Source organism: Ranitomeya variabilis, chromosome 1 (genome assembly GCF_051348905.1).
Source record: "Ranitomeya variabilis isolate aRanVar5 chromosome 1, aRanVar5.hap1, whole genome shotgun sequence".
NCBI lineage: Eukaryota > Metazoa > Chordata > Amphibia > Anura > Dendrobatidae > Ranitomeya > Ranitomeya variabilis.
This window is the reverse complement of record NC_135232.1, coordinates 644,432,694-644,448,691: the sequence shown is the minus strand read 5'-3', so window position 1 is coordinate 644,448,691 and position 15,998 is coordinate 644,432,694. Positions and strand designations below refer to the sequence as shown.

Genomic DNA, 15,998 nt, shown 5'->3' with positions numbered 1-15,998 from the left:
AAACGGTGGTTCCCCCCCCCAGATATCAAGTATCAGCGTACTCAGGACAAATTGGACAACAATATATAGGGTCCAATTTCTCCTGTTAAGGCCCCGTCTCACATAGCGAGATCGCTAGCGAGATCGCTGCTGAGTCACAAGTTTTGTGACGCAACAGCGACCTCCATAGCGATCTCGCTATGTGTGACACGTACCAGCGATCAGGCCCCTGCTGCGAGATCGCTGGTCGTGTCGGAATGGCCTGGACCTTTTTTTGGTCGTTGAGGCCCCGCTGACATCGCTGAATCGGTGTGTGTGACACCGATCCAGCGATGTCTTCACTGGTAACCAGGGTAAACATCGGGTTACTAAGCGCAGGGCCGCGCTTAGTAACCCGATGTTTACCCTGGTTACCAGCGTAAATGTAAAAAAAAACAAACAGTACATACTCGCCTTTCGGTGTCCAGGTCCCTTGCCGTCTGCTTCCTGCTCTCACTGACTGCCGGCCGTACAGTGAGAAGTGAGAGCACAGCAGTGACGTTACCGCTGCGCTCTGCTCTCACTGTACGGCCGGATCTCAGTCAGAGCAGGAAGCAGACGGCAAGGGACCTGGACACCGAAAGGCGAGTATGTACTGTTTGTTTTTTTTGGTAACCAGGGTAAACATCGGGTTACTAAGCGCAGGGCCGCGCTTAGTAACCCGATGTTTACCCTGGTTACCAAAAAAAACAAACATCGGGTTACTAAGCGCGGCCCTGCGCTTAGTAACCCGATGTTTACCCTGGTTACCCGGGTGCTGCAGGGGGGGGACTTCGGCATCGTTGAAGACAGTTTCAACGATGCCGAAGTCGTTCCCCTGATCGTTGGTCGCTGGAGAGCGGTCTGTGTGACAGCTCCCCAGCGACCACACAACGACTTACCAACGATCACGGCCAGGTCGTATCGCTGGTCGTGATCGTTGGTAAATCGCTTAGTGAGACGGGGCCTTTACCCTTGGAAAAATACAAAACTGGGGGCTAAAAAATAATTTTTGTGGAAAAAAAATATTTTTTATTTGCACGGCTCTGCGTTATAAACTGTAGTGAAACACTTGGGGGTTCAAAGCTCTCACAACACACCTAGATGAGTTCCTTAGGGGGTCTACTTTCCAAAATGGTGTCACTTGTGGGGGGGTTTTACTGTTTAGGTACATTATGGGCTCTGCAAACGCAATGTGATGCCTGCAGACCATTCCATCTAAGTCTGCATTCCAAATGGCGCTCCATCCCTTCCGAGCCCTCCCATGTGCCCAAACGGTGGTTCCCCCCCACATATGGGGTATCAGCGTACTCAGGACAAATTGGACAACAACTTTTGGGGTCCAATTTCTCCTGTTACCCTCGGGAAAATACAAAACTGGGGGCTAAAAAATAATTTTTGTGTGAAAAAAATTTTGTTTTATTTTTATGGCTCTGCATTATAATCTTCTGTGAAGCACTTGGTGGGTCAAAGTGCTCACCACACCTCTAGATAAGTTCCTTAGGGGTCTACTTTCCAAAATGTTGTCACTTGTGGGGGGGCTTCAATGTTTAGGCACCTCAGTGGCTCTCCAAATGCAACATGGCGTCCCATCTCAATTCCTGTCAATTTTGCAGTGAAAAGTCAAACGGCGCTCCTTCCCTTCCGAGCTCTCCCATGCGCCCAAACAGTGGTTTACCCCCACATATGGGGTATCAGCGTACTCAGGACAAATTGTACAACAACTTTTGGGGTCCAATTTCTTCTCTTACCCTTTAGAAAATAAATAGTTGGGGGCGAAAAGATCATTTTTGTGAAAAAATATGATTTTTTATTTTTACGGTTCTGCATTATAAACTTCTGTGAAGCACTTGGTGGGTCAAAGTGCTCACCACACATCTAGATAAGTTCCTTAGGGGGTCTACTTTCCAAAATGGTGTCACTTGTGGGGGGTTTCAATGTTTAGGCACATCAGTGGCTCTCCAAACGCAACATGGCGTCCCATCTCAATTCCAGTCAATTTTGCATTGAAAAGTCAAATGGCGCTCCTTCGCTTCCGAGCTCTGTCATGCGCCCAAACAGTGGTTTACCCCTACATATGGAGTATCGGCGTACTCGGGACAAATTGTATAACATCTTTTGGGGTCCATTTTTTCCTTTTACCCTTGGTAAAATAAAACAAATTGGAGCTGAAGTAAATTTTGTGTGAAAAAAAGTTAAATGTTCATTTTTATTTAAACATTCCAAAAATTCCTGTGAAACACCTGAAGGGTTAATAAACTTTTTGAATGTGGTTTTGAGCACCTTGAGGGGTGCAGTTTTTAGAATGGTGTCACACTTGGGTATTTTCTATCATATAGACCCCTCAAAATGACTTCAAATGAGATGTGGTCCCTAAAAAAAAATGGTGTTGTAAAAATGAGAAATTGCTGGTCAACTTTTAACCCTTATAACTCCCTAACAAAAAAAAATTTTGGTTCCAAAATGGTGCTGATGTAAAGTAGACATGTGGGAAATGTTACTTATTAAGTATTTTGTGTGACAGATCACTGTGATTTAATTGCATAAAAATTCAAATTTGGAAAATTGCGAAATTTTCAAAATTTTTGCCAAATTTACATTTTTTTCACAAATAAACGCAGGTAATATCAAAGAAATTTTACCACTATCATGAAGTACAATATGTCACGAGAAAACAATGTCAGAATCACCAGGATCCGTTGAAGCGTTCCAGAGTTATAACCTCATAAAGGGACAGTGGTCAGAATTGTAATAATTGGCCCGGTCCATAACGTGCAAACCACCCTTGGGGGTGAAGGGGTTAATGGCTGTGTTATTTAGAGGGTGCACCAAGTTTACACTGTTATAAAAGCTGTACACGGGCAACTTTACATTGTATCAAAGTGTCATATCTTCAGTGTTGTCTCATAAAAATTTACAAAAATGTGAGGGGTGTACTCATTTTTGTGATTTACCATATGTGGGTAATTAGTTTCTTATCCTTCTGCTGCCGTGCTGTACATATAGCTTTTCACATTGAGTGAATATAAGAAATGATATCCTTTTACAACCGTTAATCTTTTCCTTTTCTTGTTTTCCCATACAGCTTTTGGGTTTTGTGAGTATAAAGAGCCTGAATCTACCCTTCGAGCACTGCGGTTACTCCATGACTTACAGATTGGTGAAAAGAAGCTACTTGTTAAAGTAGACGCTAAGACAAAAGCTCAATTGGATGAGTGGAAAGCAAGCAGAAAGTCTTCTAATGGGGTGAGCAGCATAAAAAAAGTTGGTTACTTAAATTATATGCATTTCTGACTCTACCTTCATTTATTGTAGACAATGTAAAAAATGTGCGTGCGTGTGTGTGTATGTGTGTGTATATATGTGTGTATATATATATATATATAATACACGCACGCACGCAAAAAAGTATTTAGTCATTCAGCAATAGTGCAAGTTCCACCACTTAAAAAGATGAGAGGCGTCTGTAATTTACATCATAGGTAGACCTCAACTATGGGAGACAAGCTGAGAAAAAAAAATCCAGAAAATCATTGTCTGTTTTTTTTATCATTTTATTTGCATATTATGGTGGAAAATAAGTATTTGGTCAGAAACAAAATTTCATCTCAATACTTTGTAATATTTCCTTTGTTGGCAATGACAGAGGTCAAACGTTTTCTGTAAGTCTTCACAAGGTTGCCACACACTGTTGTTGGTATGTTGGCCCATTCCTCCATGCAGATCTCCTCTAGAGCAGTGATGTTTTTGGCTTTTCGCTTGGCAACACGGACTTTCAACTCCCTCCAAAGGTTTTCTATAGGGTTGAGATCTGGAGACTGGCTAGACCACTCCAGGACCTTGAAATGCTTCTTACGAAGCCACTCCTTCGTTGCCCTGACGGTGTGCTTTGGATCATTGTCATGTTCAAAGACCCAGCCACGTTTCATCTTCAATGCCCTTGCTGATGGAAGGAGGTTTGCACTCAAAATCTCACGATACATGGCCCCATTCATTCTTTCATGTACCCGGATCAGTCGTCCTGGCCCCTTTGCAGAGAAACAGCCCCAAAGCATGATGTTTCCACCACCATGCTTTACAGTAGGTATGGTGTTGGATGGATGCAACTCAGTATTCTTTTTCCTCCAAACACGACAAGTTGTGTTTCTACCAAACAGTTCCAATTTGGTTTCATCAGACCATAGGACATTCTCCCAAAACTCCTCTGGATCATCCAAATGCTCTCTAGCAAACTTCAGACGGGCCCGGACATGTACTGGCTTAAGCAGTGGGACACGTCTGGCACTGCAGGATCTGAGTCCATGGTGGCGTAGTGTGTTACTTATGGTAGGCCTTGTTACATTGGTCCCAGCTCTCTGCAGTTCATTCACTAGGTCCCCCCGCGTGGTTCTGGGATTTTTGCTCACCGTTCTTGTGATCATTCTGACCCCACGGGGTGGGATTTTGCGTGGAGCCCCAGATCGAGGGAGATTATCAGTAGTCTTGAATGTCTTCCATTTTCTAATTATTGCTCCCACTGTTGATTTCTTCACTCCAAGCTGGTTGGCTATTGCAGATTCAGTCTTCCCAGCCTGGTGCAGGGCTACAATTTTGTTTCTGGTGTCCTTTGACAGCTCTTTGGTCTTCACCATAGTGGAGTTTGGAGTCAGACTGTTTGAGGGTGTGCACAGGTGTCTTTTTATACTGATAACAAGTTTAAACAGGTGCCATTACTACAGGTAATGAGTGGAGGAAAGAGGAGACTCTTAAAGAAGAAGACGTTACAGGTCTGTGAGAGCCAGAAATCTTGATTGTTTGTTCCTGACCAAATACTTATTTTCCACCATAATATGCAAATAAAATGATAAAAAAACAGACAATGTGATTTTCTGGATTTTTTTTTTCTCAGTTTGTCTCCCATAGTTGAGGTCTACCTATGATGTAAATTACAGACGCCTCTCATCTTTTTAAGTGGTGGAACTTGCACTATTGCTGAATGACTAAATACTTTTTTGCCCCACTGTGTGTGTGTGTGTCTATATATATATATATATATATATATATATATATATATATATATATATATATATATATATAATATTTTTTTTTTTCTTACGTGGAGATGATCAATAGTTGTTGCCTTCTAGTAGGCCGAGAAACAAATGTGGCCTTGTCAATTATTTTTTTTAGAATGCCCGTCCTGAACCAACTGGCGATGAAGATGATGACCTTGATGAAGAAACAAAAAGACGTGATGCCATTTTTAGAAGTTCAATTGATGTGCTAATAAAAGAGTATGCCAGTGAGCTGAATGCTCCATCTCTGGACTCGGAGTCACATCCAAAAAAGAAAAGAAAGGACAAAAAGGAAGAATTGTCAGTAAGTAGACTATATAGTTTGTAAATGAAAGTCTAGTTGCAATAAAGGCGTTGTTGGATTGATGCTATGGACCAGAGATATGTTTGCCCCATTGGTCCAAACTGTGCTTTCTTGCATACTACAAGCAGAGGCAGCTTTGCCGGAGCACATTAGCACACAAGCTGGCTGGAATCCGAAGTCAAAGGTGCTCTCCAGGCGTCTGACCCCAGCTTCATCTTAGTGCTTACAAACTCTTTAGCAGATGGAGAGCTTGTAAATGCAGCCCTCATTGCCTAGAATACTGGCCACCTGATATACTGCAAAGGTGGCTCACAACCTAGGCAATGAGCAGTAAACATCAAAACGAAGATTTTTGGTACTTACTGTAAAATCTTTTTCTCGGAGCCTTCATTGCGGGGACATGTGAAACAATTGGTGTATGCTGCTGCCACTAGGCAGAAAAAAGTTAACTTTTCCCCCCTGCAGTCTACACTCACTGACTAGCAGAGAGCTAAGCAGTTTGTGAGAAAGCAGTAGAAAAGGAGACCACTCTAAATTAAACCAACAATGGTAAAAACAAGGCGGGTGCAGTGTCCCTCCAATGAAGACTCCCAGAAAAAAATACTTTATGGTAAGTACCCAAAATCGTTTCTCTATCGTTTCATTGGGTGACAAAGAAACCCATGGGACATCCTAAAGCAGTCCCTAGGGTGGGAAGAACGAGCTATGCCAAAATGTAAGGCCGGTCCACTGCTGCACGCAGAACCTTCCTGTCCAGGGTGGCGATCACTGAAGCATAGGTGAGAACTGTGTAGGACTAAGAGAAGATGTGGACCAAAGACTAGGAAGCAGCCTAGCTGGTCCAAGGGCGAAGAGCCCATGAAGCTCCTCAAGTGGGGAGGGCCGTGATCCTAAGCGAGATCGGTCTTTTCTCTATCTCTTCATTGGGAGACACAGGAACCATGGGTGTATGCTGCTGCCACTAGGAGGCTGACACTATGCACAAAAAAAGTTAGCTCCTCCCCCGCAGTGTACATTCCACCGACTAGTATTAGGATAATCAGTTTTAGCTTAGTGTCAGTAGGAGGGGGACACAGGTCTTTCATTAGACCCATATCTACCTCAATGTTCTTCGTTCCTTATCAGATGGATCTTCTCCCTTTTCCTTCGGTGGGATACAGTGTGAAGTCACATTTGTACTCCCATGTAGAGACTATGAGAATGGCGTGTACTGCCACCCCGTATCCTCATAAGTCTAGTTGGCAGGACCCAAACCCCCTAACACAGAAGAGTGTTCAGGTGATCCGGATCCGGTGCTGACACCCGTCTCCTACCCACTCGCCCACCAGAGAGTGTCAGTTTGAGGAGGCGTGGAGGCGCAGCATTGGATTTTCGTACGTCCGATTTTTTTCCTGGATAGGGAGATATTTCGCTCTCTCCCCCCAGGTCCCTTCCAGAGGTGACAAGGAGAAGATCCAAGTAAAGAAGATAAAAACAGAAAGATGAGTTTTTTTATTTTAGGGTTGGGGGTGATTTGGGGCACTGGGGCTACCTTGTGTGACGTTTTGGGACCTCCGCGCCGCTCCCCCATGCTTCGGCGGTCACCATCTGTAATTTATATCCCGGCTTCTCTTGGCCCTAGTTGCGGAGTTGGCTCCGCCCCTTCTTCCCTGCACTTCCCGCCCGGCACTCTTCCGCCCTGCGGCTAACTCCGCCCCCCCCCCCCCCATATCTTCATGCTTGGAGCTGGCGCCATCTTTCTCCTCCTGGACCTGGCATTTGGTCCCGCCCCCCTCTTCCGGCTTCAGAGCGGGTTTTTTTGGCAGCATGCGTCCCTGCAGCGAGTGTCCCTGCAGTGAATCCACCTGGTCCCTGCGCTATCCTGCGGGCATTTTTTCTGGCTTGAGATCCGGATGGTGACCCTTTTCCTGTGGGTCCTACAGCTTTTCAGTCCTACAGCCTGGAGGCAGCCTGCAATTACCGTGAGTGGCTCTGCTCTGCAGACTGACACTCTCCTCTGCATTCTTCCTGTCCCCTAACCTTCTTGCACCAGTTAGTGGGTCTGCTCATCATGCCTAATCCCAAAGGAGAGCGTTCTCGCCCTGCTGCCTTCTCCTCTTCTTCCTCTGCTCTTGTCAGACACTTTGTATGTTCCTTGTGTAAAAGCAAGCTTCCTTCAGGTCAGTCCTCTCCCCTCTGTCAGGACTGCAGTAACCCCACGGTGCCCACCGTCCAGGAGCCCCCCTTCTGCCCCAGTTGAGAGTGAGGCCCCTATCCCAGTGTGAGCTTCCTCTCTGTCACAGTCCGTGGTGGATCTCACTAAGGTGTCTCAGACCATGGTGTCCGTGCTTGACACGTTGCCCTTTTCGGCCCCCGCATTAGCTAGTGGGTCTCAGAATTCACCGTCGGGGCCCCCTAACACTGGCCGCAAGAGATCCAGACAGGCATGTCGTTCTAGGTCCTCTTCCCGCTCCATTACCTCCCCTCGTCCCTCTCGACAGACTGTCTCTTCCCGGTCCTCCTCTCCCGACTCAGGCAAGGCGGTTTCGGACGCACTTTCAGAGGATGACTCTGACCTGGATTCGGACCAAGCCTCTAACATGAGACATGGTCCAAAGTCTCATTGTGGCGAACAACCAGACCTTTAATGTTAAGGATACCTTTACGGAACCCGTAAATCAGGTGGTTTTGTTTAGATGGTCGAAGCCACCTCCCAAGGCTTTTGCCCCTCATAATGTGACGAGGTTTTTGCCAGGGAAAGGGAGAACCCGACCAGACGCTTTCAAAGAGGGAAGCGCCTCGGCATCCTTTATCCCTTCTCTTCGGAGCTCATTGCTAACTGGACAGTCTCTCCGGCCGTGGATCTGCCAGTTTCCAGACTGTCCACCAACACTGTCCTCCCGCTTTCTAATGGAACATCCCTCAAAGATTCCAATGACAGGATCATTGAATCTTTCACAAAATCAGCCTTTGAAGCGGCCACTCCACTTTATGCCCGACCTTTGCCGTTACCTTGGTGTCAAAGTCCATAGGCTGCATGGGCAAAACAACTTCGTCAGGGCATCCTTGTTGGAGCTCGTCCGGAGGAAGTGGCCGATCTTGCCGACCAGATCTCTCATGCAAGCAAGTACATGGTATCTGCCTCCCTGGATGCTGCATCTTGCGCAGCTCAGGCATCCAGCAACATTGTGGCCATCCGACGGACTATTTGGCTTAATGCCTATCAGGTGGACTTGTCATCAAAGTCGTCCCTTACCAGCTTGCTATTCCAGGGTTCCCGTCTGTTTGGCTCCATGTTGGACCAAATTATCAAGGAGGCCACCGGAGGCACGAGTTTTCTCCTTCCCCAGTCCAAACCTCGCTGGCCTCCTCCGAAGCGGCAGTTTCGGTCCTTTCGTGGCTTCGCGGCGACGGAGGATGTTCCCCACCAGCGGAGGCCGCAGGCTCGACAGGATAGGAAAAGGTCTTCCTTCAAACCCATCCCTTCCTGGCGTTCCCGTAACACCCGTCGTAGATCCACTAGGCCTAGACCTGGTAGATCTTCCTTGGCATGACTCGTGTCAAGAGCCCAGCGTATCTCCCAAGCTAGGCATTCATCATTTTTTAATTTTTATTTTTTCAGGGACTTCTGGCTCGCCTTAGTAGAGAACGCGTGGGTTGTTTCCTCAGGATACAAAATAGTGTTCGCTGCGCTGCCCCGAGATCGATTCTTCGAATCTGTCCTTTGGTTCCGGGTTTCTCTGCATCCAGCGCATCCCTGTGCCAGAACGAGAATGCGTCACAGGTTTCTATTCAAACCTGTTTGTGGTGCCGAAGCAAGATGACGCAGTTCAGGCCATCCTGGATCTGAAGTTACTGAACAAATAGGTCCGCCTGCGACATTTCAGGATGGGGTCCCTTTGTTCAGTGATTGCTTCCATGGAGGCGCAGGAATTCCTGTGCTCCATAGACATTTAAGACGCCTATGTCCATGTCTCGATTTTCCCAGGACATCAGAGATTCCTGCGTTTCGTGGTACAGCAGGACCATTTTCAGTTTGTCACCCTGCCGTTTGGACTCGCAACCGCTCCCAGGGTCTTCACAAAAATCATGGCAGAATTGATGGCCATTTTGAGGATCAGAGGCCTAGTGCCAATCCTGTACCTTGATGACATCCTCATCAAGGCTCCGTCCTTTTCTCAGGCCCAGGAGAGCCTGTCCGTCATCCTCAACACCCAGAGCAATCCTTCAGCAAGGGAGTTAGCTTTCTTTAATGTCCCCGGCTTCCTTCTCTCCGTCAGCAATGAAGGTCCTTGAGAGGATGGTGGCATCGTCGAAAGCGATCCCCTTTGCGCAATTCCATTCCAGACCACTTCAGCTGGCCATCCTTTCGCAGTTGGACAGGTCTGTTCTGTCCCCGGCTTGTCTGATTCGACTCTTCCCTAGTCAAACGGTCTCTCAATTGGTGGCTGTCATCCCCTTTCATCCTCCAGGGCCGGTCCTTCCTTTCCGTTCACTGGCAGGTGGTGACGACAGACGCCAGACAGACCGGATCGTCTGTTCCAAGGACCAATCTGCCACCAGAATTCTCGGTCGCTCAATTTAACGGCATGGCTGTTGAAACCGTGGTGCTGAGAGCGTCCAGTTTTTCAGATCTGGTGATTCTCACCATGATCCATGCTAGGAAGCCGTCATCTTCCAGGGTTTATCGGACCTGGAAAGCCTATTTCAGCTGGTGTGAGTCTAATCACATCCTGCCTATGTCCTTTTCTCTCCCTCCCCTTCTGGCATGTCTCCAGTTGGGATTTGACGCTGGTCTGGCCCCTAGTTCGCTAAAGGGCCAGTTGTCAGCACTTTCCATTCTTTTCCAGAAGAATCTATCCTCCCTCTCTCAGGTCAGAACTTTTTTTCAGGGCGTTGCAGATGTGGTTCTCCCGTACCGGACACCTGTGGACCCCTGGGACCTCAATCTAGTTCTGGAGGCCCTGAGGAGTTCTCCCTTTCAACCGCTCCGAGAGGTTTCCCTGTCCTTTCTGTCTTGGAAGGTGGCGTTTCTGGTGGCCATCATTAGGCGCGTTTCAGAGTTGGCGGCCCTTCCCTATCACCCTTTTTTCTTGGTTATTTACCAGGATAAGGTGGTTTTGCGGCCTCCGCCTTCCTTCTAAAGGTGGTGTCCGCTCTTCACCTAAACGAGGATATTATCATCCCTTCTTTTTGTCCTGCTCCGGCTCATCCTCTGGAGCATTCATTGAACAGGCTAGACCTGGTCAGGGTGGGGAGGGTCTATCTGGCTAGGACCACCCCATTTAGGAAGACTGACTACTTTTTTGTCATTCTAGATGGTGTGTGAATAGGCCTGCTGGCCTCCAAGGCTACGATTGCTCACTGGATCAGAACGTCAATTTTGGAGGCTTACCGGGTCAAGAACAGAGTGCCTCCCCCTGGGATTATGGCTCACTCTACCCGGGCAGTGGGTGCTTCCTGGGCGGTGCACCATAGGGCTTCCGCTCTACAACTTTGCAAAGCGGCAACTTGGTTTTCCATCCACACGTTCGCCATATTTTATAAGGTCCATACCGACGCCTCGGCGGGCGCCAGCCTAGGCAGAAGGATCTTGCAGGCAGCAGTGGTGAGTTCTCATACCTGAACAAAGCTTCGGCTGTTCCCTCCCCATGGACTGCTTTGGGGACGTCCCATGGTTCCTGTGTCCCCCAATGAAGCGATGGAGAAAACAGGATTTTTGGTTGCTTACAGTAAAATCTGTTTCTCTGAGCCTTCATTGGAGGACACAGCACCCTCCCATTTTTATCAGCTTTTTTTCTGTGTTCTACTGATACTTTGATTGTCTGTTTATACTCTTTATCTTGTTGCTTCTTCTACTGCTTTCTCACTGATTATCCTAATGCCAGTCGGTGGGATGTACAGTGCGGAGGAGGATCTATCTTTTTTTGTGCTTAGTATCAGCCTCCTAGTGGCACAGCATACACCCATTTTTCAAGTGTCCCCCAATGAAGGCTCTAAGAAACAGATTTTACGGTAAGCAGCCAAAAATCCTGTTTTCTTCACTCGGTACGAAACATGTGCACCAGACAATAGAGGTCTATGAAATGGGTCGACCTCCTTCAGAAATCACAAACAGGAGAGTCCGAACATCTGAGGAGTCCTTTCCTGGAAATATAGCGTCGCAGATCTGGCGAGATTCCGGTTGAGAAGAGGCCATGCCAGAGAGGAAAGAAGTACGTAGTAACTAAGGAAGGAAATTGAGCAGCCACTTTAAAAGGGAGAGATGGGACCAGCATAGGACCCCTCTATCCATGTGGAACGAAGAGCCAAGTACTTCTGGACGAGGATATAAGCCACACATTAGGAAGGAAGGAGGACTTCCATATTGGACAAGGGCCCAGATCTTCTGGAAGGTGATATAAAGGTTGCCTGGCCCTTTAAAGATGAGAGGGACAGAATGGTGTCGATGCCTGACTGTAGAAAAAACCAGGAAGGAGGGAAGAAAAATAGGACAGTGGTGTGACCTGACGGTTATGCGGAAGCAAGGTAATTGCCTCGCTGTTTCTATGGTATAAAGAGCCTCATTGAAGACTACAAGCTGTCTTAGGGCAGCACAGTGGCTCAGTGGTTAGCACTGCATCCCTGCAGTGCTGGGGTCCTGGGTTCAAATCCCACCAAGGACAACATCTACAAGGAGTTTGTATGTTTTCCCCGTGTTTGCTTGGGTTTCCTCTGGTACTCCGGTTTCCTCCCACACTCCAAAGACATACTGAAAGGGCATTTAGATTGTGAGCCCCATCGGGGACAGCGATGATAATGTGTGCAAACTGTAAAGCGCTGCGGAATATGTTGGTGCTATATAAATAAAAAGATTATTATAAGATTATTATTATTGTCTACCAGGCTTCGGTTTCTGCAGCCATGACACGAACTATGAAGATAAGAATACTAGAAGAAGAAGGGACCCTGAAAAGAAAGGTCTGTACAAGAGGGAAACCTGTTAAGTCCTTTCTCGACAATCTGGGAGCGTCCATGGGACGGATACTGGGACTCCCGGCCCAGTCTGAGGCTGACACCAGGAGTGAAGCCATGGGGATTATCGGGACATTGAGTTTGGCCTTAAAAATAAATAAATTTAAAAAAAAAAACACACTACTGCCCTGGGGATTATGTAAGTCACGGTTATTTCAGATGGGGCGGACACTGAACTTCGAAAGGTTGGTTGAGGGGAGGACTCCTGGTAGTTCCATCTGTCATGAGCTTTAACCTGGGATGCAAGTATCCAAGGACACTGCCTACCACTGATCAGGAACGTCAAAAGAGGGGTGGGGGGCAGGCTCCTCCCGGTCAGGAGATGCTTCGTCTGAGAGGTGAGAACTAAGGTCTGATCCAGAGATGGCACAATAATGCCTGCATGAGCCCCAGGGAGAAACCTGTCACAGAAACATGGGCAAACAGACAATCCTGCTCGACTAAAATTGGTGAGGCTAGTCTTGAGGGCTGTCCCTGCAAGCGCAGAGGTACCCGGCAGTCCCAACAAAGATGGTGGACTGTCCAGGTGGGGCTGTGTTGAACCTGAGGACAATAGTGTGGGGATAACGTGTCAGAAAACATCAAGGATCTTAGAAAAAGGATACAGGATCTGCAGGATGAGAGCGATCCGTTCCCATGAGGAACAGAAGCCTGTATATTGACTTGAACCTTGACTGTAATACCGTCTGTTGAAAGTCTCGAGGTAGTCGGTTTCTGCGGATAAAAAAAATCTGTGGGTTGAGGACTAGACGGTTGATGGGAAAGACAACCACTATACTATATAGGTGTGAAAATGGATTCTAGTAGGTCTGACACTATATAGAAAGTGGACAGTGAGCAGGCGGTAATCGGCATGGGTAACCGTTCCACAGCGGTGGTCATGAAGCTGTTGGAGCACCAAACGGTTGATGCCATACGAGAAGGCCGCTCTAAAACTTTTGGACATATAGGTTGGTGTCTGACATACTGCAGAGCATGGACAGAGTGCCAGACGATGGACGCATTGGTAATCACTCCATAGCTGGCTTTAGGGAATCAGGTGGATCTGACTCACTTAGGAGGTGGACAGAGAAAAAGGCGGTTGTCATAATGTCTAAAATTAATAACTGGTAGGGGTCTGGTGACATATTGCCTCGACATATCGCTAGCTTTATTTAATCAGGCTACAGCACATCGCTAGTGGATTTGTGGACCTGTCCATAGGAACAGGTATGAGACTCCTGTATATGCTATGGTGCACCCTGTCAGGACAGGGAAATTAACTTAACGGTGACTGTAGGCTGCGGAAGAAACCGTGGGATCCTTAAGAGAGAATGAAAAAAAAGATTTTAGAAACGTTAACCTCTCTGGACACAACTTCCTGAGTGTACTCATTCTGCAGGGTCACTCCTTCAGATTCTTCGTGGTCGGAGAAACAAAACACCCTGGCGGTTTTAAGTTATTGAGATTCTCATACTTCTGGGCGGCCAGTGGGCTCTGCTTACATTTGCATCCTTAGACATGTCACTGATCCTTCACTGACCTGTCTCCTATCTTGCATACTACAATTAATATTGTTAGCTTAGAAAAAAATTTCATCAGCAAAATGACGCTGGGGCACATGCACATTACCATCTATTGCTTGCCGATAGATGCTACTGCACAAGCGGCGCTATTTTGTTGGAAGAACAAAAATTGAGCTGCAGCAAAATGGATAGATGGAATGCTACTGCACATGTGCCGGCATCATTTAGTTGAAGTTGTTTTGGTTTTTTTTCTCTAAGCCAGCACTATTTTATATGCATTATGTAAAATGGGGGGCAGATCACTGAAGGATCAGTGACCTGTCATAAGTGAACAGAGTACCATATAAAGCCCTGCCCACAGGCTGCCCTGAAGCACGATAATCTCATTAAAGGGGATATATGGGACTTTTAAAAAAAATATATAGTTGCTAAAAGAGGCAACTACCTGCCTGTTGTACCCGGCACCAATGATTGACCGCTCCTGCCATTTTCACCTACTCCCTGTCAACTGAGCAGCAGTTTCTCTACCTGTTGTTGGGACGGGACTACTGGTGTCATGCTGATTGACAGCCGGCTCCCCACTGCCTAATTGGGGGAAGCCGGCAGTCAATCAGCATGACACCAGTAGTCCTGCCCTGTCCTGTCAACAGGAAGAGAAACTGCTTCTCTGACAGGGAGTAGCTGAATCTGTCAGGAGCTGTCAATGACCAGCACCAGGTACATCTGACAGGTGGTTGTCTGTGTTAGCAACTACATGCCTTTTTTATGAAGTCCCGGATATTCTCTTTAACTGGAAACTGCAAATACAGATTAAACAACCACCACAGGACAGATTTAACCAACCAAGGTATCATTTTAATCGGTATAACGGCACCAAACTGACACTGTAATTTACTAAGCAAAATCTTTCTGACATTCGCTTTGAGGGTCTGAGGTCAGCACTATCCTGAGAAGCCCCCACCGCCATGAAGAGGGACTGTGGAAGGGAGGAGAACCTGATTCCAAACGTGGTCCCGACTCATTCTCCACTGTCCTGAAGACTACATCAGGAGCCCCTGGGTGAGGGAGGGAGTTGCTGGAATAGGGAATTTCTCACACCGTCGTGGTCCTGAACAATGCAGAAGACGGTGTTGACCCTGCATGAGTTTGGGGGGTGTGAACAGTCTTCCTCCTGGCCCACTCCAGAGGAGTAAGCTGCTGGTGGTGGTGGGGGGAGACAGGACCTTCACCGTTAGCTGCCCCAAGATACGCTTGAAGTGTTAGGGAGATAGGGTCGTGCCTGTCAGACTAGAGAGGTTACGATGTGGACTGCAACACACTGTTCTGTTTCTTATTTTGGAAATCGGGGTAAGTTATACCCTGTTGCTCGATGTCACAAGCTGTATCTGAAAGAAAAAAAGGGAAATCATTAGCAAAACACAACACAATTGTAGAGACTGGTCTGCCTCCTTGGACACTAAGCAAAAACTGGTTAGCTTGGGAGGAGTTGGCCTTATTTCTGCCTCGTGGCAGCAGCATACACCCATGGTTTCCTGTGTCTCCCGATGAAGTGTCAGAGAAATTAAATCTCACTGTATTCTTGATTAACAAATTGAAAAAATGTCTTGTTTTTTCAAGCACTTTGCAATTTTCCCAATTAAGATCAGACAACCACTTTAAGGTCTTGGGCTTTATGACTACTTTGGAAACACGGTGATGCAATGCTACAATGAATATTATTGCTGGTTATAGTTCTTGGTTGCTTCCTTGAGGGACAGTTGTGTCCTCCCCAATGAAAGCTACGAGAAATAAGATTTCACAAAACTCCTTTGTATCACTAGAGAGCCAAAACCTGCTGTATTTTTTGCAATTTGTTGGGCATCTCAGTTTGTCCATCACTGTGTTAGTCCTAGCCTAACTATCATCCCATAGAAATAAGAAGTCTTAAGTACTTAAATTCTATAAATTTCTTTATAGCAGGAAGACATAAATGCCATAGAAATGGAAGATGACAAGAGAGACCTGATATCACGCGAGATCAGTAAATTCAGAGATACACACAAGGTAACGTTTGTTTTCGCTTCTTTCTGATAAATCCTGCTCCCTACAGATTCCAGAGCCACATAGTTTTTTTGTTTTTTTTTTAACACAGGCTTAACGCCTAAT

At 46.7% G+C, this 15,998-nt stretch overlaps 1 protein-coding gene across 5 annotated transcripts in view; it reads left to right on the top strand.

The window, feature by feature from the left end:
• RBM25 (RNA binding motif protein 25) overlaps positions 1–15,998 on the top strand; it is a 110,211-nt gene that overhangs the window by 59,074 nt on the left and 35,139 nt on the right. For 3 of the 5 annotated variants that reach the window (XM_077261815.1, XM_077261824.1, XM_077261833.1), the window contains 4 exons: positions 3,083–3,243; positions 5,167–5,355; positions 12,220–12,294; positions 15,810–15,896. In XM_077261815.1, the coding sequence (XP_077117930.1) occupies positions 3,083–3,243; positions 5,167–5,355; positions 12,220–12,294; positions 15,810–15,896 (512 nt within the window). The remainder of the gene's footprint in view (positions 1–3,082; positions 3,244–5,166; positions 5,356–12,219; positions 12,295–15,809; positions 15,897–15,998) is intronic. The other 2 variants (XM_077261850.1, XM_077261842.1) reach the window with 1 other exon arrangement.